This window comes from Ursus arctos, unplaced genomic scaffold, assembly GCF_023065955.2.
Source record: "Ursus arctos isolate Adak ecotype North America unplaced genomic scaffold, UrsArc2.0 scaffold_12, whole genome shotgun sequence".
Classification (NCBI taxonomy): Eukaryota; Metazoa; Chordata; class Mammalia; order Carnivora; family Ursidae; genus Ursus; species Ursus arctos.
In genome coordinates, this window is record NW_026622786.1 from 61,821,037 (window position 1) to 61,846,092 (window position 25,056).

The 25,056-nt window shown below is 52.3% G+C and overlaps 1 protein-coding gene across 1 annotated transcript in view; it reads right to left on the reverse strand.

Annotated features, from left to right (window-relative positions):
• The window catches only part of MROH7 (maestro heat like repeat family member 7), a 42,428-nt gene extending 17,842 nt beyond the window's left edge, over window positions 1-24,586 (reverse strand). Inside the window, exons 1-12 of the mRNA XM_026498016.4 lie at window positions 23,356-24,586; window positions 17,086-17,159; window positions 13,688-13,762; window positions 12,072-12,151; window positions 11,661-11,790; window positions 9,209-9,304; window positions 8,649-8,753; window positions 8,294-8,429; window positions 6,299-6,411; window positions 5,741-5,917; window positions 5,166-5,320; window positions 2,831-2,969 (exon numbers count right to left, since the gene is read on the reverse strand). Of these exons, the coding sequence (XP_026353801.3) occupies window positions 2,831-2,969; window positions 5,166-5,320; window positions 5,741-5,917; window positions 6,299-6,411; window positions 8,294-8,429; window positions 8,649-8,753; window positions 9,209-9,304; window positions 11,661-11,790; window positions 12,072-12,151; window positions 13,688-13,762; window positions 17,086-17,159; window positions 23,356-24,586 (2,511 nt within the window). The remainder of the gene's footprint in view (window positions 1-2,830; window positions 2,970-5,165; window positions 5,321-5,740; window positions 5,918-6,298; window positions 6,412-8,293; window positions 8,430-8,648; window positions 8,754-9,208; window positions 9,305-11,660; window positions 11,791-12,071; window positions 12,152-13,687; window positions 13,763-17,085; window positions 17,160-23,355) is intronic.
• Window positions 24,587-25,056: the final 470 nt, after the last annotated feature.

Here is a 25,056-nt window from a genome sequence, read left to right on the forward strand (position 1 = left end):
CTTCTCTAGCACCTTGGACCTGGCTCTTTGCTCTTCTCTGGCTCAAGTTGGGAGGGCCCAGATCTCTCCACCCCCCACTGCACCCCAACTCCTGGCTCTCTGGGTGAGCCCTACCCCAGAACAACGGCCTGCCTCTTTGGTGTTGACACACCCCTGGAAGAATCGGGCGGAGGGCTCTCTGTCACCCTTTGTGGGGTGGAGTCTCGATCCCATGGTGCAAGTGAGGAGACATGCTCAGAGGGACAAGCACTTGGTCCAGGTCACGCGGCCCTTGGGAGCAGAGCTGTGACTGGACCCCAGGCTTTCAGACACTTGGACACAGCTGTATCCATCCTGCCCTGCCTTTTCCTCACTCATAACACAGGCACGGAGAACATGGTGGGACACCAGCTGTCCCCTCACTTTGGGCCATTAAACCTGGCCGCTCTCACTGCCACCGCTGGACTCTGTCACTCCACGCCTACTGCCTACTGATCCGTCAGTCCCCGCACCAGCCCGCCGAAGTCCCGGGAACTTGGCTTTATTGGCGTTTGGCCCATGATGCTCCCTGGGACCTGATCGGCGCTCACTGTCCCACTTCTCCACCTGCCATCTAGCCTCCCACTCGGTCCACCGAGGCCTCTCTAACTGGCAGGAGAACAATGCAGGGGCCGGGACGGGAGGAGGTGATGGGCTAGGGTCATGAGATTGGATGGCTCATTCTGGCCCCACCACTCCCTGACCCTCTCTGAGCTTCCGAGTCATTCGTCCTCTGTAAGGGGAGTCGCGGATCCCCTCCCGCCAGCCCCACAGGTGTGGTGGAGAGTGAATGAGGACAGAGGTGAAAACGCTTTCCAAAGAAGTGACCAAGGTCTGTGCTCCCATGCTGCTGGCCCAAGGGAAGAGTATTTGATTGTGAAGTGACCGAGCCCGCGGCATAGTCCCAGGGAAATAGGGGACACAACGCAGGCTGGATGAGAACAAGGATTGGCAGTCGTTTGCACTTTACAGCCTAGGAAGCCCTTCCACACACACCATTTCACTCTTCTGAAAAGGGAAGATAGACAAGGCAGGACTCTTCCTGCCCATTTTACAGGTCAAAATACCACGGCTAGACAGGGGGAAGTGACTGACCGAGATCCTACAGCGAGGCAGTGGCAGAGCTAAGATGAACCTCAGACTCAAAGCCTTTACGTTTCTCAGTAGACCAAAGATAACAATTGCGTCCAAAGAGCACGGTCTGCGCTGCAGAGAAAAGTCTCTAGTGATGTGCCATTGGGCTCTGCTCTTGGCTCAATCTTGCTCACGTTGTTTATCAACATCATGATATAAAAATTAGTCTGGGCTGTATCCATGCTCAAACTATGCTTGAACAAAGGCACAAATGAGTGACTCAAGAATACACTAACACACACTAAGAGAGGAGAGGCTGAATGACCGAATCAGGGAAGGAATGGAAGCTCATGCCTTATTCGTAGACCTCAGTGCTGGGGGAGAGAGGCAGAGAAACCCGGTGGGGAAGCACAGGATTCAGAGGTGGGAGATCTGGGCTTGAGCCCTGGCCCCACCACTCACTAGCTCTGTGACCTTGGCAAAGACCTGGGATGTGACCGCGCAACGGCGTCCTTCTCTGTAAAGGGGTTACCACCTTCCCTTCCCTCCAACAGAATGTCTTGCTCTCTACTGAATCCACAGAATTCATGAGTGTGCCTGGCACATAGTAGGTGCTCAATTAATGTTGTTGAATAAATAAATCAGTCCAACGAAACTTTTTTTGAGCATCTACTATGTGCCAGGTGTATGTCAGCCATTGGGGATATCACAGTGAGCAAAAGAGGCTCGGGCACTGAATTCATGCATCTCACAGATTACTCAAGAGACCCCACACATCAAATCACAATTGGGGTAAACTCCTCGAAGATAAAGTATGTGAAGCGAAGTGTAATATGCATAGATTTGATGATGTCAGGGAGATAAGGGAGGGCTTCCCTGAGGAGCTGATGCTTGAATTGAGAACTGAGGGATGAGCAGAAGTTAGGTTAGCGGAGAGCAGTTCAGGAGCGGTAACAGCATGTGCAAAGGCCCTGTGACAGAGACAGCATGGTGTGCATGAATTTCTGACAAAGAACAAGGCTGGAGCCATGTGAGTAAGAGGGACCATGGAGTATGGCAAGGCCTGAGTGGCGCACAGGGCCTTGCAACACAGGTAGGAACACTGTGTTATTCTCAAGGGCAATGGGAAGCCATTGAGGGGATTGAGAAGAGCAGATGTGCATTCTCAAAGATTTTTTGGCTGTGGTACAGATTGGAGGGGCTGGGGTGGAAGCAGAGAAATAAGCAGGGGTATTATCCAGCTGGCTAGGACCAGGGTGACAATGGCAGAGGCAGAGAGCAATCTGTCCCCCTACCCAGTCCCCTTCCTGCCGTCAGAGCCGCCTTTCCCTCTGTGCTCCCAGGGCTGAGCTCGGAGCCTGGCAGCAAGCATGTGACGTCACTAATCAGTGAATGCGTTACGTCATTTTACCTGGATGACCACCACAGAAGGCAGACTTCCTCATTATCATTCCCGGTACAGACGCAGAGGAGAAGTCACTTGCTCGGGTCCCAAATGAGTACCGGTAGCCAAGCCAGTTCTCAGAGGCAGGTCTGTGAGACCCCCCTCCCGGGCCGCCGCCCTCCCTGTGAGCAGCAGCACTGTGCCGGCCAGTGGGTCACAAACAGGAGCCGGAGACCGACCTGCCCAAGCCACCCGAGCGGGGCACCGGGAGCGGGACGTGCCCAGCTCGGCAGGAGGGGAGCGGCGGGGAGCGCAGGACCCCGCGGCCATGGGGTAGGCGAGGCGGGTGCTCACCGCTAGGGGCACGATGGAGGCCCGGCCCTTCTTGGTGAAGGGCTTCTCCTTCAGGCTGGTCAGGAGCAGGTCCAGGAGGTCTCGGACGTCACAGCTGGGCTTGCGCAGTATCAGCTGCCTCCACATCTCTGCGCCGTTGCTGGGGGGTCGGGGGTGGAGATGGTTAGTGGGGACCAGGGTGCTCTGCCCAGCCTGCCTCCCAGTGGTTTGGGGAAGGAGAAGGGAAGATGCCATCAAAATGGTATCCATGGGTGTGCCAGTGAGGAATGGTCCAGAAAACACTCTCTAAGAGGCAGGGGGCTAACGATGATTGAAAACCCTATTTCCCAGTATCATGCCAAGTGCTTTATACACAATTTATGTGGCAAATACGGAGCATCTGCTGTACCCCAGGCACCAGGCAAATCTCTAGGTATATAGATGTAAACAAGATAGTCGAGACATTCAAGTTCACTGAATTCTTAAATGGCCCTCAAGGTGGGTTGTTACTCCCATATTACAGATGCGGAGTTGGGGCTCAGAAAGGTGAAATCATTAGTCTAAGACATCACAGCTAATGAGCAGCCGAGTCAGGAAGTGACCAGGTCTGGTGTCTTCAAAGCCAATGGTCATTCCTCTATGCCAGGGGGCCCCTTGGGCCCTGGACCTTGCATTGGTCACATAATATCAAGGCGTGCCTGCACCTGTCTCCTTACAAGGCAGTACTCCAGGCAGGGGAAAGCCTCTAGGCCAGCCAGCACCAGCCTGTGGGCATTCCTATCGATTGTGGGGAGCTGAAAGCCAGTGGTGCACGAGAGGGTTAACGGAACCCCTTTCCCCTTCCGCATGAGCATTTGAACCTTCCATTAACTTCCTAGCTCTGTTCCCCTGGAAACCTGATAAAGATAGTATGTCAACTATGTTGCTAGGCAACATTGCTTATGGTGAAAATGACCCAATTGGTACATTGCATCTGGGCTGGGAGGAACTATAAATTAACTGTAAGAACCAAAGAGGCTGTAACGTTGAGCTTCCCACGGAGCAGTGACTCTTGGGACTTGGCTTGTCCCCGTGGGGACCCCAGAAGCGAAGTCTATAGATCTTTTGTAAGAGAGAGCAGTTCTTAGGAGCCCTTTCAGCCAGGGCAGCTCCTACCCCTTTCCCCGGGGAGGCCCAAGGGTCCAGCTCTTAGGCCCAGAGGCAAGACCAGGGTGAGGCGCGTGAGGCATCCAGGGCACAAGATGGAAGGAGGCCATCTGTCTCGGGCTCAGGCTAGCACCGGCGTGGCACCTGAGAGCCGGGCCTCCTCACATCTCGTCCCGGCTCTGTCTGGCCTGTTGCACGGGCTGCTGCAAGGACGCCTGGGCGGAGGAGCCCCCGACACTGCTCTGTCTTACATGCTCAGCAACTCCACTGTCAGATGTGGCCCTGCCAGTCTTTTGACTCTGAAGGTTGGTGATTCCAAGAAGAAACCCCCTGGGGGGGGGGGAGTGTGGCCAGAAAGGGTGAAATTCTTCCAGGTGGGAGCACAGGGACATGGCCCCCTGGCCCTCACCTTCCCAGCCGGTCTCCCTGGCCTCCACGAATGATGCCAACTGTCCCCACTAGAAGCACAGCTCGGCACAATTCTGCACACGCTCACTATCTTAGGGCGTGGGCCGCACACTTGCTGCCTTGTTCTGTTCATTCAAAGGTGTGGGAGTGTTTCCTGGGCTGGGAGGCTGGAGCAGTCAGTCTGGGCTCTCTGGCCACAGTGCCCTCTGCCCCCGTCAGACCACGAGCTCCCCAAAGGCCGAGAGCAGGGAGCATTCCCCTGCACGGTCTGGCCCCGGGCACACACTCAGCCCAGCTGGTTACACTGCTTGTCACCACAAGCCATCTGGAGTGGGAACCATGCAGGGAGTATTTCCCCCTTTTGCCTCTGGGGGAAAATGAAGCCCAGAGAGGGCAAGTGAACTCCCCAAACCACACAGCAGCTAGAGGCAGAGTCAGGACCGACACTCAGGCCTCCTTTCTATGGCATCCTTAGAGCTCTGGGCTTGGAGTTGGTCAAATCTGAGTTTAGGACCTCATGCCGTTGCTTGCCCACTGGGTGCCGAGGACAGGGAACTTCCCCTCAGCTTCCCTACCTGCAGAGTGGGGTTGTACTAAGGAGAGAAGGTGTCCGTGCTCGGCACGGACATCCAGCAGTGGGTCGGAAGTGCCTGATGGTTGTCATAAGCACCACAGATCATACGGAGAAGGGGCCAGCTTTGAGGGCCAGGGCCTGCTCTGGGTGGGAGGACAGGCTCCCAGCCCAGGATGGGGGCTGCTCCAACCCTCTGAGGTGTGGTGGCAGGAGCCCCTCAGTTGGTACCTGTCCAGCGGGAGGGGGCACGTGAGCAGGGCCACAACCACCTCGGTCATGAAGGAGCTGGCCAAGAGGGAGATGGGCAGCAGGGCCACCTCGCGGGCCCGCGGCTCCTGGATGTGGTTCAGCTGCGCGTAGATGCCCTGCATGATTTCTGGGATCTGGGGCACAGCCAGAGCAGCCGTGAGCGGCCAGGCAGCCGGGTGAAGCCCAGGCATGGGGAGAGCAGGGAGAGGGGAGGAGGAAGGACGTGGGGGTGACAGGATAAGGGGCAGGGGAGAGGAGAGAGAGAGAGAGGAAGGCAACAGGAGAGAGATGGGGAGGAGGGGAGCAGCGTTCCTTCCCTGGGAGATAGCCAGTTGTCCTCACTGCCTTCCCCACCCCCCACCAGATCAGTAAGTGAGTTCTTTCTCCCCTGTAAGTGGGAGGGACCTAAAACTCAGCCACCACCACCCCTGCCCTGTCCCCAGTGCTCAGGGGTTCCCGCACCCCCCACCCTGCCACTGCCAGATGGCTGGTCCCAAGGGCTGAGCAGGCCCTGTGGGGTCTCTTGGCTCAGCCCCTGCCCCCAGGGAGCTTACCACCTCCAGCACCCTGTGGCGGTACCATTCCAGTACCGAGCTGAGTGTGACCTCCGAGGCCAGCTGCATCATCTCCCCGGAGTCCTTCCCCCGGGCCTCCGAGCTGCCTTTCAAGCCTTCCAGGGCTGCTAGCAACAGGTCCTTTACCTGCTGGGGCCCCAGGAAGTCTCCAAACTCCTGGAACAAAGGCACAGAGATACTGATACCCACGGATGGACCCCAAGCGAGCCACACACACATGCACAGCCCCACCAGATACACGCGGAGGGCAGCAGGGCAGGCCGTGCAGACTCTGTGGGTATCCAAGCCTTTGGGCAGGAGCTACAAAAGAAGGGGAGACATGGCCCCTGCCCCCAGAATGGAATAACATGCTTTTAGGCACGGACCAGAGCAGGAGGGGGCACTCAGGGTGGGCCCCGTGTGGTTGGGGAAGGCTTCCTTAAAGGGGACTTGAGCCTGGAAAGATGGAAGAGGGGGAGAAGACATTGGGGTGGGCTGGCACTGCCCCTCTCCCCCATTCCCAGGAAGGCCCAGAGCTGGTGGGCAGTGGGCAGTCACCGCGATCACACGCAGAATATTCTGGCATGGGCTGACAGGGTTGTAGGGCCCCAGGAATCGCTTGTTGCTCTCGTACAGCTCCTCCTTATTGGTCTCTTCCTTATCTCTGGTTCCTGCAAGAAGAAAGCCTCAGTGAGCCCCGACCACCCTTTTTTTTTAAAACTTTTTGTTACACACAGATGTCGGAAGTACACTAATCATAGATAACCAGCTTGGTACGATTTTACGGAGTGAACACATCCAGGTAATCAGCACCCAGGTCAAGCAACAGAACACGATCGGCACCCCAGAGGCCCCTCTTCGCTCTCCTTCCCATCCCCTGCCCCCCCCCACTCAGGTAACCACTGTTCTGACTCCTAAACCCACAGGCTGGATTTCTCGCCGTTGGACGCCATGTGGCATGTTCTCCTGTGTTCTCCCACGTGCCTGGCTTTCCCCCGACATCATGCGGTGAGAGCCATCCACACTGTTGCAAGGAGCGTCAGCTCGTTGGTCCGTGGTGCTGCCTCATTTCCCGTGGGGTGAATACTCTACAGTTTATTTCTCTCGCCTACTTCTGATGGACATCTGGGGCGTGTCCAGCTATTGGTGCCGCTACGAACATTCTCGTATGCCTAGTCCGCGCCTTTCGGTGAACGTATGTACCCATTTGTTAGGTATGTAGCCAGGAGTGTACCTGTTGGGTCCTAGGGTAGCTGTAGCTTTGGCTTCAGGAGATGCTGCCAAATGGTTTTCAGTCGGACCCACTATGTGCCCACCCGCAGCGCACGAGCGTTCCAGTGGCTCCATGTCCCACCAGTGAGCTGTCGGTTTGATTTCTGCTGTAGGTATGTGGTGATTCTCTTTGAATTGCAATCCCCCTACCCTGGCCTTCCCAAAGCCCCTTTTCTGATGTGTTTTCTTTAGTGCTCATCGTTATCTGACTTCACTACACGTATCACTTGTTTATTTTGTTCATGGTCTCCTGACAACGAGAAGGGCAGCGCAACAGGAAGGATTATTTGACTGCATCGCTGTGTTTTCAGTGCCTAGACTAGACCTGGCACAAGGTGGCTTCATGCTTTCTGTTGAAGGAAACACATTTCAGGCTCATTTCCTAAGGCCTTACTGAGACGTGGCCTGGGTCCTACCTGGTTCCCTGGGGGTATATAAGATATAAACACAAGAAAGGCCCATCGAGGCAGAGGGACCTTATGGACCCAGTGTGTGGGTTATTTGTAAAGGAAAGAAGTTTGAGACCTGGAATCAGAAAGACCCAAGTTCATAGCCCAGCTTTGCTGCTCCCTATACTCAGGGGGCCTGGACAACCACTTCACCCTTGAGAGTGTGGGTCTGGGGTCACCAGGTAAAATACAGGATAGCCAGTTAACTGTGATTTCAGATTGCCAGGTCACTCTGGCTCCGGGGAAGTTCACACAACATGCAAAGGCCGGTGGTTGGGATCATGGAGAAAGGAAGGGGGCAGGTAGCCACTGAGGTCGGACACCAGCCCGGTGACTGGGTCGGCCCATTTCACATCCCCAGCTCCCTAACCTGGGTCTACAGGTTGTAGCCACTCCGATTCTAACGTGGGACCTGTTCTTTGTTCATTCACTCAGTAAACATCCACTGAGCACCCACCATGTGCCCAGGCCCAGGGCTAGACCGTGGGAATGCAGTGGTGACGAAGACACAGCCTTGCCCTGCGCTCGGCACATGAAGGCTACCATGCCCACGTGTGCACGGTGCCATCGTAAGAATGTGACAATGGGAGCCACAGATTACGCTTGGAAGGACGAGGAGGGGCTCAGAGAGCAGGACGGCTTCAATCAAAATAGGTTTGTTTGTAGCCTCTGTGCTCTGGGTCTGTGGGGACTGTGGGCTTCTGCAGACCCCGTCAGCCCCTGTGGTGGGCTCCTCCAGCTTCTCCCTGTGCCTTGCTGCCAAGGCTCCAGCCGATCCCCAGGCTGAGCCCCCGCTAGACGTCTTGCCTCCGAGGCACCCCGAAGGACTTACGTTTTGGGAGCTCCAGGATGGTGTAGAGGATGATGATGCCGTCCAGAGCCTCCCGGCCAATCTCCTCGTCAGGATCCCCGATGCGAAGGATGAGCCTCCCCAGCAGAAGCCCCAGCGCCGGGAAGCCCGACGACATCTGTTTGTGTCATAACTTCAGGGACCGAGTCTTATAGGTTCAATACTATTATGCAATACTCTTATGTAATTAGTGAACAGAGCTGGATGGTCTGGCCCTGATAGGAGCGCCTCTGAAAATGACAAGGGCCACCTGGGAACCTCGGGACAGATGCACCGGCTCCCTTAGAGCCAAGAAGATTCTCCCCGAGAGTGTCCTCCCCTCCCAGGGACCACTCACAAGGAAAGGCAGAGTCAGAAGCGTGTGGTTCAACACAGAGACATTGCTGTTCACAGCCCGTGCTCGCTCATGGGCCTTCCCGGAGTTCATCCAGGGCCCCAGAGGCTGTGAGGACAAGGGCGAGACTCAGGTCAGCCTTCACCAGTCAGCAGGAAGCTTCCAGGAGGACATAGAGGCAACTGTCCACTGCCCCCCTCCTCCTCCGGGAGCATAGGGAGACATGGGGTCCAGAAGCTGAGGCTAGGACTGGAAGACCAGTGGGAGGATGAAAGTCAGCGAGGAGAGAGATGATAGCTGGAGAGTCATGAGGATAGACGAGAGAGGGAGGGATGAGAACGGAGAAGGCAAAGCTATGGCGGCTGCTAGAACAGGAGCACGGGGCACAGGGAGAGTGACGGGCCCGAGTTTGCAACAGGGCCTGTAAGAGGGCCCCGGGGGCAGACCGCTAGCACAAGGTGACATCCAGAAGTCAAACCACTCCTTCTGGGCACAGCCTCCCCACCGCTCCGGGGCCCGTTCTCCTTTCCCCTCTGCCCTTGCTCTCCTCCCTGCCCCCACACCTCCAAGATGCTCTTCAGTCCAGCGGGAGTGGGGTCCTCCACAAAGAGGGCTTTGAGCAGTGTCTGCAGGGCTTCCAGGGTCTGACGGTAAAGTGTCTGTGGACAGGAGGAGGACCAAGCCGCTAGGAGGCTCTGGAGCAGACCCAGCCTGCAACCCCGACTATGGATCAGGGGAGGAGGGGCACTCGGCCCATGGGAGCTGCTTTCCTGCCCCTCCTCGGAGACTAACTTGAGGTGTGATAGTGGACAAATTACTCCCCGCTCCCCGCCATGGGTTACAGTTTCCTTATTAACAAATCGGTGCAGTGCCTGGGTGGCCGAGTCCGTTAAGCGTCGGACTCTTGGTTTTGGCTCAGGTCATGATCTCAGGGTCTTGGGACTGACCCCGGCATTGGGCTCTGTGCTCAGCGCGGTGTCTGCTTGGGATTCTCTCCTTCCCTGTGGCCCTCCCACTCTCACTCTCTCTCTCAAATAAATTTTAAAAATCTTTAAAAAAAAAAAAAAAAGGAAATTGGTGATTATTATCCCTGCAGTCCTACGTTAAAGGAGGAGGAAGAGGAGCCCCGACATTGACTAAGGATCTACCATGGGCCAGGTCAGTGCCTGGTGATTTGCACAACCATATCACTTTGTCCTCAAAGTGTTTTTCTTTTTTTTTTTTAAAGATTTTATTTATTTATTTGACAGACAGACAGACAGCCAGAGAGACAGGGAACACAAGCAGGGAGAGTGGGAGAGGAAGAAGCAGGCTCCCAGCAGAGAAGCCTGATGTGGGGCTCGATCCCATAACACCAGGATCACGCCCTGAGCCGAAGGCAGACACCCAACGACTGAGCCACCCAGGCGCCCCTCAAAGTGTTTTTCTCATTTTGCAAATGAGGACTCACTTGTCCAAGCTCACAGGACAAGGTGATTTTGAGTCATGAGGAACAAATGAGAGGATGGGTGGGACAACGGCACTAGAGCTGTAAGAGCCTGATGAACGGGAGGGCCAGCCTTCCTTTTATTATTGTCTCTGGGAAGTTCTCTGATGCTTTCTTTGCTTGCTACCCCTAGACCCAAATAGATTTTCCAAGTTGCCCCTGCAGGGAGCCACGTCTCCCCTGCCCAGGTTCCCTCTCCCTTAGCCACACCACAGTCCCAGAATGGTCTTAGGAAGGTGCAGGCATTACATACACATAAGGCTGAAGAGAGGGTTTGAGCCACTCTGGGAAGACCCTCTGTCCCCTGCCTCCTTTCCTTCTGCCAGCTCGTCACATCTGTCTGTCTCCCAGGTTGTCCTTGTCCAGGCTTCCCCATTCTGTGCACACCAAGGTTACCCCACAACCACCAAGCCGGCCCCATTTGGCAACTCCCTCCCCTTCCCCTCCATCCAGGGTACATCACTGCTCAGCACTGACCTCTGCTGTCTGGGCCTGGTACTGCAAGAGGGCTGCCTGGTCTCTTCCCAGGCAGCAGGGATTCCCCCACCTTTCCTTTGGGTCTTGTCTCAGTGCACCACCTCCTGGGACCCAGAGCCCTCCTGCTGCCAGTGTGGTCTGGCCCCCACTGCCCTCTAGCCTCGCTTCCCAGCACTCTTGCCTCAACCACTGGGCTCCGGCCACATGGCTCCCTTGTCATTCTTGCAGTCACCTTGTTCCCATTGTCCTCAAGCCATTGAATAGACTGTTCCCTCTGCCTGGCATGCCTTTCTTTCTGCCACCCCCCCCCCACCAGCTAACTAATTCTTCTTTAACCTCTCAGCTGCAGCATCATGACCCCTCACCCCCACCTAGGGCAGGACATCCATCCTAGGCTCTTTATAGCCCCAAGTACTTCTGGCTTGCAACATTTACCACTGCTACAAACGTGCATTTATTCATATGATTCTTTGACAATGTCCATCTCCCCGCTGCCCTCCCTCTACTGTATCCCCCGGCCCCTGATGTTTCGGAGTGGGCACTGTGCGTATTTGCTGAATGAAAGGATGAATGAATGTGCCTCCCTCTGGGCGGAAACTCCTCTCCCTGAACCTCCCCCACTGACCCTACATCCTGCACTAAGGGTCACCTCTACCCACTTCCGGGACCACCCACCAAGGTTGGAAGATGCTCACAGGAGCCCCTTGACGTTCTACCCTCCCCCCAGCTAGGCCTCACCCCAGCTCACCCAGTCCTCAGCCCTCCTCCCCCAATCCCTGCCACCTCCACGGGCCAACACATGCTCGCATCCCTCTCTTAGGGCAAGACCCACAAGGGGACAGAGCACCCCAAATGAGCAATCCCTTATTCCGAAGATTCACTCATTCACCAAATATTTATCAAGTGCCTGCTCAGGCCATGAGAGGTGAGGTCATGCGGCTTGAGTAGGAGTGTGAAGATTTACATCCATCTTCTGGAACGCTCCTTTTCTCCCCACTGGGAGATCAGAAATGCACCTTACTCTAAGGACACTGACAGCCCTGACGACTCACCTGTATGGTCTCAGCCTTGGCCTCGTCTTTCTCCTGCATGGCCTGCACAGAGGGGAGGGAGAACACACTCTTCACGCACGTGTTCACCAGCTCTGATCTTTCTTGCCCACCCAGGGCGGGCTGGGTGTGACTGGCGGAGACACAAAGCAAGGGCACGCAGTGAGGGAGGGGGCCTGTGGCCGGTGGCAGGCAGCTAAGGATGCAGGGCTGGGAGGAGGGCGCCTAGCTGGGGGCTTGGGCATGGCCTGAGCAAGATGAGGTGGGGAGGGGGCAAGTGGGTGTGGAGGATGGGGGGGGGGAGAGGAAAAGGCACAGGAGTGGGTGGGGCACTAAGGACAAGCACCAGAAGAGACAGGTGGAGCCCAGGCAAGAGGGGAGAGGGCTGGGGGTCAGGGAGAGGGCTGTGGACACCTCAGCTGGGTCAGGGTCTCCATGGCCTGCCAGCGGACGGTGCTTGAGAGGGAATCCAGTGGCTCCTCCTGGATCTGCCTCTGGACAGGGGACCACAGAGGGGCCAGTGAGGGGGGCAAGGCCACCGTTCCGCAGAGGGTGCAGGCCGCGGCAGCCCCTCAGCCTGGACGGAACTCCCCGCCTCCACACCATGCAGGCCTCCAGTGGGGGAGCCAGCTCATGGCTCAAACCCTGTCCTGAGCTCCGTTCAAGGCCACCAAACACATCCCACACCTTAGCCAGCCGCACCCCACACACAGGGCCCAGCAAGACCCGGCTTCAGCGGCCTTGCAGTAAGCAGGTGTATTTAAACCATGGACTGCCCGCCCAAAACGCCATGAATGGATCTTGAAGGGGGTCCACGTGAATTCCTTTTAAAATGTCCTAAGGACCCCTGGGTGGCTCAGTCAGTTAAACGTCTGCCTTCGGCTCAGGTCATGATCTCAGGGTCCTGGGATCGAGCCCTGCGTTGGGCTCCCTGCTCAGTGCAGAGTCTGCTTGTCTCTCTCCCTCTGCGCCTCCCTCAGCTTGTGAGCTCGCTCTCTCTCTCTCTCTCTCTCAAATAAATAAATAAAATCTTTAAAAATAAAAAATAGGGACGGGGCGCCTGGGTAGTGCAGTCGTTAAAGCGTCTGCCTTTGGCTCAGGGTGTGATCCCGGCGTACGGGGATCGAGTCCCACATCGGGCTCCTCCGCTATGAGCCTGCTTCTTCCTCTCCCACTCCCCCTGCTGTGTTCCCTCTCTCGCTGGCTGTCTCTCTGTCACATAAATAAATAAAATCTTAAAAAAAAGAAAATAGGGGCCCCTGGGTGGCTCATCAGTTAAGCATCTGCCTTCAGCTTGGGCCCTGATCCTGGGATCCTGGGATCTGAGCCCCAGCACTGGGCTTCCTGCTGAGTGGGGTCTGCTTCTCCCTCTCACTCTGCCCCTCCCCTGCTCATGCTCGCTCACTGGCTCCCTCAAATAAATAAAATCTTCAAAATAAATAAATACAAAATAAAAGCAAAATGTCCTAATTACTTCTCACTTTTGATCTCCCATCTACACACAATAGGTGCTCAATTAATGTTTGTTAAATTATCAAGGGCAAGGGTTTGATCTCTTTAAGGGACCCAAAGCTAAATACAATTTTGGGGTCTTCAGTGGCCCAAACCATTCCAGTAGATAACTGAGAAGTGAATGTATTTTGCAAAAAGGTAAGGAAACTCTTGGAAGTTTCCCACCAGGAGCAATCTCTGGGGGAAAGAATGTATTAAATAATAACGACTGCTCCCAGGGGTGAGGGTTCTACAGTGATCTCACCACTGGCTTGCATCCTCCCAACAAGCGAGCCCATGCCCAGGCATTATCACAGGTACTGAGGAGATGAGAAGAGCCAGGCTCACAGAACGAAAATAGCTTGCCGAGCTCCCCCAGGGGGCTGGAGGGCAGTTAGAGGTGGACCGAGGCTCACGTCCAAGCATCCTGCCTTCTCCTCTGTCCTCCTCCCATCTCAAGCCTTGTCTCATCAGGGGGTGGACTGGGACTCCCACCTCCTCCCCACCCAATGCCACAGACCCGCACGGGGTTCCCACACCATCATCTTCTTCATCATGGTCTTCTTCTCTCCTTCCCCTTCCTGGCACTTCTGGGGGGCGATGGCATTCTCCACCTTGGAGGCAGAGAGGGCAAAGCCACAGAGTGAGAGCCACACTGACCCCCATCCTCAGGGATGGCCCACACACCCCCACCAGCCACCACCAACTCGTCCCCAACTGCCAGCCCCCAGCATTGGCTCCAGAGAAATGAGAAACCACGGGGGCACTTGGGGTGGGGTGCAGATTGGGAAAGACTGTGGTGGCAGCGGGGGAGGGGCTGGATAATCCCTAAAGGGCAGAGTTTGGAAGAGGACCAGACTTCAGGCACTGCAAATCACTCCCCCTCTCCAGTCTCCCTCTCTTAAGGAAGAGGAGGCAGGAGCTGATGGGACGGAAGAGGTGCTGACACCTCCCGCCGAAATCCCACGACTAATAATACCTTTCAAGGGCTTTCTAGTATCCACTCTTAAGGGCACATCCAAGTCAGGTGAAGGCATCCTTTTTTTTTTTTTTTTTAAGATTTTATTTATTTATTTGACAGAGATAGAGACAGCCAGTGAGAGAGGGAACACAAGCAGGGGGAGTGGGAGAGGAAGAAGCAGGCTCATAGCAGAGAAGCCCGATGTGGGGCTCGATCCCATAACGCCGGGATCACGCCCTGAGCCGAAGGCAGACGCTTAACCGCTGTGCCACCCAGGCGCCCCAGGTGAAGGCATCCTGCCACCTGAGAGAGGGGAATACCTTTACTGATGTCCAACTAATCTATGCGTCCTCATTATCTTAAGGTAGAAGAAGAAAAACTCATGAAATAAACTAACTTCATGTAGTGAAGAAAGCAAAGCAAGTGGCCCTGATGGAGTGTGGTGGGCTCAAGAGGCTGCACGTTCTTTGCCGCTGCAATCAAGAGGACAGAGAGCCCTTGAATCGGGGCTCATCTTCCCACTGGCTTGGACCAACAGAATGCCATGAAGTGATAATACGCCAATTCTTGGCCTAGCCTTTAAGGGAATTGGCCACCTTTTCTTTCTAGAGCCCAAGCACCGTGCTGCAAGGAAGCCGGGCTAGATAGGACTGATGACACCGTGTGGAAGATGAGGGTCATCTTGGATGTTCCAGCCCCTGCTCCCGAGTGACCTCAGTCTACAGCACAGAGAGCAGAAGAGCCACCTCGCTGAGCCCAGACCGTTTCGGAACTGTCATACAATCCAGCAAGCCCGCTTCTGGGTATCCAGCTGAAGAAAACAAAAGCACTCATTCTAGAAGATGCGGGCACCACTATGCTGACTGCGGCATTATTTACAATAACCAAGACACGGAAGCAACCTGAGCGTCCATCAATAGACGAACAGATAAAGAAGGTGTGCGAGATCTATACACACACACACACACGATGGAATGTTACTCAGCCATAAAAAAGAATGAGATCTTGCCACGTGCAACATGATGGACCCAGAGGGTATAGTGCTACGTGAAATAAGTCAGCCAGAGGAAGACAAATACCGTGCGATTTCACTTATATGTGGAACGTAAAAAACAAAACAAATGAATAAACAAAACGAAACAGAACAGATTCATTCTGAATGTTCAAACATTCTGGTGTTGCCAGAGGGCAAAACAGAAGGGGATTAAAAAGGTACAAATTTCCCATCATAAAATAATTAAGACACAGGGATGCAATGTACCACATAGGGAATATAGTCACTAATATTGTAACAACTTTGTATGGTGACAGATGGTAGCTAGGTTTATCCTGGTGATCACCAGGTCATGTATTTAAAGGTGGAATCATTAAGTTGTACACCTGAAACTAATATAATACTGTATTCACTTATAATATTGTATAATATATAATATAATATATTATATTGTATAATATTCACATAATATTGTATACACTTCAAGTAAAAATAAATAAAAATTAAAATTTTTCAAAAATGTCAGAATCATGAGATATTGGGCCCCACAGTCCTTATTCCCCCAGTGGAGTGAACATTTAGACCACTAAGTCTTGAGGGTGGTTTGCTAAATAACAACTGATAAACTGCCAAAGTGATGATAGAGGGATAGTTAATAGGCTGAAGGGTCCTGGGAGGCCTCTCAGGAGAGCTGATATTTGGGCTGAGTCCTGAATGACAAGAAAGAGGTAACCATCAAAAAAAAAAGGGGGGGGTAACCATATGAAGAACTAGAGGAAGGTCTGAAGTAACTAGAATGTTACCTCACTCTTGTATCTCTAGTGCCTGAAATGATGACTTGCACATAGTAGGGACTCAACAAAATGTGTTGAACGACTGTAGTAATAAACCCTATTTGTTGCAGGCACCGTGCTCAGTGCTGTGCATACATTAACACAGGCCTCACTTCAATTTTATTATGCACATTTTGTAGATGAGAAGAAATCTCCTGGCAGAAAAGACAAGTGCAAAGGCCCTGGGGCAGAAATGAGTATGGCAGGTGTGAGAAACCGAGAAAGGCCAGTGTGGCAAGAACAAGGTGGACGGCTGGAGGAATGCCATGGGATGAGGACAGATACTCCCAAATGCCAGACTTCTTATTAGTCCTGTCACCCTCTCCCCATGCCCCATCCTGGGGCATCCCAGGGACTGGAGTTTGCCTGTGAAGCAGCCTGAGGGCAGGGCTTCCCCCTGCATGGCCTGGCTTGGGTGGATCCCACCTCCAGGCTCCGTCCACCAGCCAGTCTCCCTGACTAAGCATGTGTTCACACTCATGACCACCGGCCTGTCCAGTCTGTCCCCACTGACCCTCACCAAGTCCTATTGGTGCCGGCCTTCTCTGGCCTCCTGAGCCAAGACCTGGGTTGGGACTGTGACCTGAAAAGGGCCATTTCCAGTCTTTCTTCCCCTTTTAGAGACCCTCTCACAATTGATTCAGTTGCTTAAAAAGCTTTATTGAGCACCTATGATGTGCCAGGCACTGTTCTAGATGCTGGGAATAGAGCTGGGAATAAGACAGACCAAAATCCCTGATTTAGGGGCACCTGGGTGGCTCAGTCGGTTAAGCAACCGCTTTCGGCTCAGGTCATGATCTCAGGGTCCTGGGATCAAGCCCCACATCAGGCTCCCTGCTCAGAAGGGAGTCTGCTTCTCCCTCTCCTTCTGCCCCTCCTCCCCCACTCGTGTGTGCGCTCTCTCTCTCTCTAATAAATAAATAGATAAAATCTTTTTTAAAAATCCCTGATTGATGGAGGATACATTCCAGTGTGAGAGGCTAACAAAAACCAAGATGAACTAGTAAAGCGTAGTGCATACCAGACGGTGATGAGTGCCATGGAGAAAAGAAGAGCCGAGCAAAGACACAGGGACCACTGGCGCTGGAGAGTCGGGGAGGGGAGGGGGCACCCTGGGGAAGTCAGCTGGGGGTTGGGCAGGAAGCATACCAGAGCCATCTTGTTGTCATCATCTCTCTTCCCCGGCACCTCCACCAGGCATGAGGTCACTTCATCGAAGACTCCTGAATGTCACAGTTTCAACGAGGAGACAAGAGGGAGGGTAAAGATATGAGGTAGATCTGGTGTCATAGTCCTGTCTCCCCTCCCCCACTGAACCACTCCAATCCTTATTCCCCTAGCTGCCGGACTGTGCTGCCCTCCCTGAAAGCCTTCAGTGGCAGCCCATTCCACTGAGCATAAAGCCACCATTCTTGTCAGCACCCTCGAGTCCCTGCCGGATCAGTGTCCTCTGCCCACCTCCCCAGCCCATCTCCTGCTGCTCTCCTCTCGCTCGCCGTGCTCTGGCCACACTGTCCTCCTTCCAGGCCAGGGCAACCTTCCCCCTCAGGGCCTTTGCACAGGTGGTCTCCTCTACCTGGGCCACTCCACTAGCACACCCCATTGCCCAGCTAGGGCTCCCCTCCTTCGCATCTCTGCTTGCCTGCCCCTCCTTGGAGAGGCCTCCCTGACCTTCGGAAAGGAGGGCTCACTCATCCTCTTCAGCATCCCCCTATTCTCATCCTTCAGCTGCAATCACAACGTATAATGAAACTCTGATTTGTGATAGGAGATACCTGTTTTGTCAGCCCTAGATTTCCTCATCTGTCTTCTGGTGAAGGAGGCCCTTCTCCCCTGTGGGCTACCCTTTCCCTGTAGCTAGGTGAAGCTGGATTATGCAAGCCCATCCATCACCCCGTCTTCAGATAGGGGTGGGCCTGGAACCCAAGCTTGGCCAATAAAAGCATCCCATGCCCCCAGCCACAGTGATTGGCCCAGGATGGACGCTTGGCTGAACAAGACCAATAGAGCCCCTTATTTAACAGCACTGAGGGGAACCCAAAAGAAAATGGGCCTCTTTCCTTCTGAGGGCCTGTAAGTGCCTGGAACTTGGTTCAGGGCCATCTCGGCCACCAGAGGCTTCTGGAGGTTGGAGCCAATAGAGAGAGGCAGAGACACCAACAGTTGTGAACACGGCTTGCTCCAAGATCTTGTCTCCTAGGTCCCATTTTCCACTAAAAGGAACCAGCCTCCTCGGAGCAATGGCTGAGTCTGGGATTTGGGCAGGAAAGTACAGAACGAGCCTGAGACATCTGGTACCAGAAAACAAGAGATCTCAAAGAACGATGGGGACGTGTCAAAGGGACACAAATCTTGCTTAAAGGGGATCTCACTGGTCAAACTGGGGACAATTTGAGTATCACAATAAATAACGGTAGCAACAGATTATAGTTCACCGAATAACCTAAGAAGTCATGAGTCTATAGCAATATAAACAGGTGCACAAACACATGCAAATCTGATGAGCAATGGAAGAGTCACAGGGTTTCCAAGCATCTCTGCTACTACCGTCCTACTGGGTGGAGCCCGGGGACACATCTCACAGTGCGGAGCCCAGCCCCCCACACCCACATCCGCACAACGCGAGATGTCGGTAATGCCGAGGTTGAGAAATCCTGCCCCAGGAGAAGGGGTATCGAATGGAAAAGGTCAGAAGGGACGGTTCTGGGCTGCTCGGAAAGATCTGTCTTGATCTGTGTCGTAGTTACCAGTTTACATATGTAAATATTCATCGGGAGGTACTTGAGATTAGTAGTACTCTTTACATAGTTTACTGATACATGTTACATATCTTGAAAAGGTTTTAAAAAGGCTAATGGAGTTTGCAAATATGTTGTCTTTAAATATGCAAATGAGCAGGGGTTGCCTGGGTGGCTCGATTGGTCGATTGGTCGGGCGTTGGCTCTTGGTTTCACCTGCCTCGCCTCGGGTAATGATCTCAGGGCTGTGGGATGCCCCGCACTCAGGGTCCACGCTCAGGGGCAGAGTCTGCTTGTCTCTCTCCCTCTGCTCCTCCCTCTGCTTACTCTCTCTCCCTCTGTCTTTCAAATACATAAATAACACCTTTAAAAAATGCTGATAGACAAAATACTCCTCTTAAAAAGCAAAGATTGGGGGCACCTGCCTGACTCAGGCAGAAGAGCATGTGACTCTTGATCTCAGGTCAATTCGAGCCCCACATGGAGTATAGAGAATACTTAAATAAATAAAACTTAATTTTTTTCAAAGATTTTATTTATTTATTTGACAGAGAGAAGGGTGAGAGAGAAAGCACGAGAGGGAGCAGGATCAGAAGAGAAACAGACTCCCTGCTGAGCAGAAAGACTGATGCAGGACTCGATCCCGAGACTCCAGGATCATGACCTGAGCTGGAGGCAGATGCTTAACCGACTGAGGCACCCAGGCTCCCAGTAAATAAAACTCAAATAAATAAATAAATAAATAAATAGCAAAGATTGACCCTAAACAGCCAAAATAATTTTGGAGAAAAAAAAACCAAAGTTAGTGGACTCATAACACCCTTCCTGATTTCAAAACTTGCTGTAAAGCTATAGTTCAAGACAGTGTGGTTTTGGCATAAGGACGTACAGACCGATGGAATAAAATAGAAAGCCCAGAAATAAGTGTAGTCAACTGATTTTTGACAAGGGTGCCAAGACCATTCAATGGGGAAAGATGGCCTTTTAACAAATGGTTCTGGGAAAACTGGATTTCCACATGCAAAAGAATGAAGTTGGGGGGATCCTGGGTGGCGCAGTCGTTAAGCGTCTGCCTTTGGCTCAGGGTGTGATCCCGGCATTCTGGGATCGAGCCCCACATCATGCTTCTCCTCTCAGAGCCTGTTTCTTCCTCTCCTACTCCCCCTGCTTGTGTTCCCTCTCTTGCTGGCTGTCTCTCTCTGTCAAATAAATAAATAAAATCTTTAATAAAAAAAAAAAGAATGAAGTTGGGCCCCTACCTCACACTATACACAAAAGCTGACTCAAACAGTAAGATTAAAAGCTAAAACTATAAAACTCTTCAAAGCACACATAGGAGGAAACCTTCATGACATTGGATATGGCAATAATTTCATGAATACAACACCAAAAGGACAGACAATAAAGGAAAAAATAAACCAACTTCATCAAAATTTAAAATTTTTGTGCATCAAAGAACACTATGGGGGCACCTGCATGGCTCAGTGGGTCAAACGTCAGACTTTTGATTTCGGCTTGGGTCGTGATCACAGGGTCGTGAGTCGCTCAGAGCTCAGCACAGGGTCTGTTTATCCCTCTCCCTCCTCTTCAGCCCCCTCTCCTGCTCATGCACACACATACACATGTGCTCACTCTCAAATAAATAAATAAATAAATCTTAAAAAAAAGAGAGAGAGAGAAAACACTACCCAAGAGAATGAAAAGACAACTCACAGAATGGGAGAGAATATTTGCAAATCATATATCTGATAAAGAATTAAGTAGCCAGAATATATAAAGAACTTCTAAAACTCAACAACAACAAAACACAAACAACCAAATTTGAAAACGGGCAAAGGACTTGAATACACTTTTCTCCAAAGAAGATACACAAACACCAATAAGCACATGAAAAGATGCTCAACACCAGTCATCATCCGAGAAATGCAAATCAAAGCCACGACGAGATACCACTTTACAGCCTTCAGAATGTCTATTATAAAAATATTTTCAAAAAAAGAAAAATAGGGGCGCCTGGGTGGCTCAGTCGTTAAGCGTCTGCTTTCGGCTCAGGGCGTGATCCTGGAGTCCTGGGATCGAGCCCCACATCGGGCTCCTCTGCTGGGAGCCTGCTTCTTCCTCTCCCACTCCCCCTGCCTGTGTTCCCTCCCTCGCTGGCTGTCTCTCTCTGTCAAATAAATAAATAAAATCTTTAAAAAGAAAAAAAAAAGAAAAATGGGAAGTGTTGACAAGGAGAGATTAATAGTGCAGAAATTGGAAACCTTGTACATTGCTGGTGGAAATGCAAATTAGTACAGCTGCTCTGGAAAATAGTTTAGTGGTTCCTCCAAAAGCTAAACATAGAATTACCAGGTGATCCAGCAAATCCACACGTAGGTACGTAGCTAAAGGAACTGAACAGGATTCAAACAGATACTTGCACACTGATGTTTATAACAGCAGCATTATTCACAATAGCCCAAAAGCAGAAACAACGCAAGTGTCCATCCATGGGTAAATGGACGAAAAAATGTGGTACACATCTTAGAATTTTATTCAACCGTAAAAAGAAATGAAGTACTGGCACGCGCTACAGCATAGATGAACGTTACGTGAAATAAACCAGACACGAAGGGTCAAATAGCATATAATGCCTCTTCCACGATCTATCTAGAGTGGACAAATTCACAGAGAAAGACTAGAGTTAGCAGAGCCTGGAGAGAGAGGGTTGGGGGCTGTTGCTTTACGGTATGAGCTCCTATCTGGAGTGATGAAAAAGTTCGGGAACTAGAGAGTGGTAACGGCTGTACAACACTGTAAGTGTGACTAATGCCCCTGAATCATACACTTGAACACGGAGTCACCATACGGCCGAGCAAGCCTCCTCCTAGGGGTATGCCGAAGAGAAATGGAGACATGGCCACCCAAAATCTATGCATGAATGCTCATAGTAGTCCTATTCAGAATAGCCAGAGGGCAGAAACAACCCAAATATCTATCAGCTGATGAATGGAGAAACAACATGTGGGATACAGTGCAATATTATTCAGTCGTAAGAAGGAATGAAGTCCTGATCCACGCTACGGCATGAATGAATCTCGAGAACATTATGCTAAGTAGAAGCCAATCACAAAGGACCACATATTGTATGATTCCATTGACATGAAATGTCCAAAATAGATATATAGAGACAGAAAGTAGATTAGTGATTGACTAGGGCTGGGGGTCACAGGTTGGGGATGACATCTAAGGGGTATAGGGTTTCTTTTCGGGGAGATGAAAATGTTCTAAAATGGATTGTGGTGATCGCTGCCTAACACTGTGTATATTTTTAAAGCATTAAGTTGTATCCTTTTAGTGGATAAATGTTATGGTTATATGAATTATATCTCAATAAAACTGTTTAAAGAAAAAACTGACTTGCAGGGCACGTGGATGGCTCAGTCGGTTAAGTGGCTGCCTTCGGCTCGGGTCATGACCCCGGGGTCCTGGGATCGAGCCCCACATCAGGCTCCCTGCTCAGTAGGGGGTCTGCTTCTCCCTCTGCCCCTCCCCTTGCTTGTGCCCTCTCTCTCTCTCAAATAAATAAATAAATATAAAATGCACGTAGAAGGGGCACCCGGCTGGCTCCGTCGGTGGAGAACGTGACCCTTAATTTCGGGGCTGTGAGTTCAAGCTCCATGTTGGGTGTAGAGAGTACTTAAAAATAAAATCTTAAAAAAAATTGTTTTTGTTTTTAAATAAAATGTATATGGAAGAATGAGTGTCTACTAATAGCCTCCAGGGCACAGTTGGATGCTCTTGTCCTCAGAATACGTCTGAGAACTTCAAAGAGGAATTCTCACCCTACCAGACACACATTGTACCTTTGTAAACCCATATTTATAAAGCCATGGTATATTTTTAAAAATCACAATATGGGGGCGCCTGGGTGGCACAGTGGTTAAGCGTCTGCCTTCGGCTCAGGGCGTGATCCCAGCGTTGTGGGATCGAGCCCCACATCAGGCTCCTCCGCTATGAGCCTGCTTCTTCCTCTCCCACTCCCCCTGCTTGTGTTCCCTCTCTTGCTGGCTGTCTCTATCTCTGTCGAATAAATAAATAAAATCTCAAAAAAAAAAAATCACAATATGGAGTTGGTGCAGGAACAAACAAAAATATTTGGAGACATAAATAATTGGGAAAAGATCTTTACAACATCAAAAATCAATAAGGGATTCATTTGCAGAATCCCTGTGTATCCCAGGTGAGTGAGGCGCAGACAGGACGTCAAGCTTCACTCTAGTGAGGATGTCAAACACTCAGCAGAGGTGAGCTGAGCCTAGAGCCTGCCTGCCCCACGGCTCAGACTTGAACCTGAGAAGCCAGGTCTGAAATGGAACTGGAAAGAAAGAGGCATACATTTTGAAAGAAATGGATAGTTATGTGACTCATAACCTGGACATAATAAAAGCGTTATGATATGGAGATATTTCAGTTAGGGAAATTGAAGCTCAGAGAGGTTAAGTCGTTTGTCCCAAGTCACACAGCAAGCAGAGGCTGAGCACTAGATCTCTCGTTATAATTGATATGTTGCATGCTGTCCACTGTATGCTGCTCCTTCCTCTTCCCACTCCTCTTCTCTAGCCTCCCTGCCCTACGAGTCTGAATACAAAATTCTTCCAAGGTAGTGGCTCTCTGGGGCTGTCGCCCTTGCTGTACTCACCTTCTGGGATGCTTTGGAAGGCTGTGGTGTCCTCGTCTGTGGTATTAGAGGTGGGGAACCCCAGCGGGAACTGACCTGTCTCAGTGCTGCCCATCTCGCCCCAGCTCCCCAGATTCTCATCCAGGGGTATGGCATGGACGCTATTGTCCTCGGAATAATCTTGCTGGCTGCTCAGTGTCAGGGTGGACGTGTCGCTGAAGATGAGGCTGGAGCCCAGGCTGACGGTCTCATTGGAGCCCAGGATCAGGGTCATGCACGAGGCTGGAGAAAGGGTGGAGTTGGGTCCACGGGTGCTGGAGTGCAGGCTGATACCGTCACTGGAGCCAGGAATCAGGGTCAAGCATGAGGCCTGAGTGATGGTCATATTCAAGTCAGACCTGGGATTGCCATTTGAAGCCATGCTGATGGTTCCCTTGGAACTTGTGTCCCAGGCTGCCCCAAGGGCTCCTTTTGAGACAGACCCAGAGATCTTATGTGAAACCACAGTGATGGTCTCGTTGGCATCTGGGATCAGGGTCCCACCAGAACCTCGAGCTGCATGCAGGTCCAGCTTGGAGGTGGTTTTTGAGCCCACACCAAGTATCGGGTTGGAGTCCAAGTCCAGAGAAGAGTTTGAGGCTGGAATAAGGAGTGCTTTCGAGCCTGGCCTGGAGACGCACTGGCCCACAACCAGGGCCTCTCTTGAATAGGGCCTTATAAATGGGTTTGCTTCAGGCCTGGAAGGATTGGAGTTACTCTGACCCAAATCAAAAATCTTGCTTGAGAGGGAGTTGAAAGCCTCCTGAGAATTGGGCCCTGTGTGGCTCCCTGAGCTCAGACCCTGGGCCTCAGTAGAGCTGGGGCTCAGAACGAGGTTTGAGGCTGGACTTAGGGCCCTCTGGGAGTTAGGCCTCGAGACGTGATTTGAACTCGGGCCCAGGGCTTCACCTGAGCAGGAAGTGGTGATTTGGAGGGAGGCGGGGCCCGCGGTCCAGCTGTCAACAGGCCTGGGGCTGTGACCAGTCACCAGGCCAGGGGCCTCCTCTGAGACAGGACTCAGACTTGAATTAAGGTCTGGAACAAGAGCTGAGCCAGGATTCAGGGGTGGGTTCACGAGAGGAACAAGGCCCATGTCTGAGTGGGGCCCAGAGATGGTGCCGGAGGCTAAATCTGAGACCTCGGTGAAGCTGAGAGTAGGTGTCACCTTCGAGCTTTCACAGAGGACCAGACTAGACTCTGGGCTCAGAGCCATGCCCGGTCTGGTGGTCTCTCAATGCCACTGCACCCTTCTCTCCGATAGCCAACTGTTGAGCTCCCTGCAATGCGCCTGAGAGGGAAAAAGGCAAATTCAGCATGCTCCACCTTCTAAGTCATGCTTAATACCTTTCCATGGCTCCCCACCATCCTTAGGATGAAAGCCCTTGCATGACTTCTCAGGTCCTTTGTGACCACACCCAGCCCACCCTTCCAATCCCATCTACTCAGCTCTGCCCCTTGCATTCTGGGAGCCAGCCAGATCCCCTGGGTTTCTCTGACCGCACCCTTCTTCCTCTCAGCGCTCGGCCCTTAATCAACGCAATTCCCTTGGCTTGGAACCTCCTCCCGATGTCCTTTTCCAAGTCCGCTCCTCCTGGCAAAATCTTCAACCTACTTTATTCCAGTGACCCATTTCGTGGTCTAGCCTCTGGTAGAGGTGGCCACAACCATGCTTATCTTGGTCCC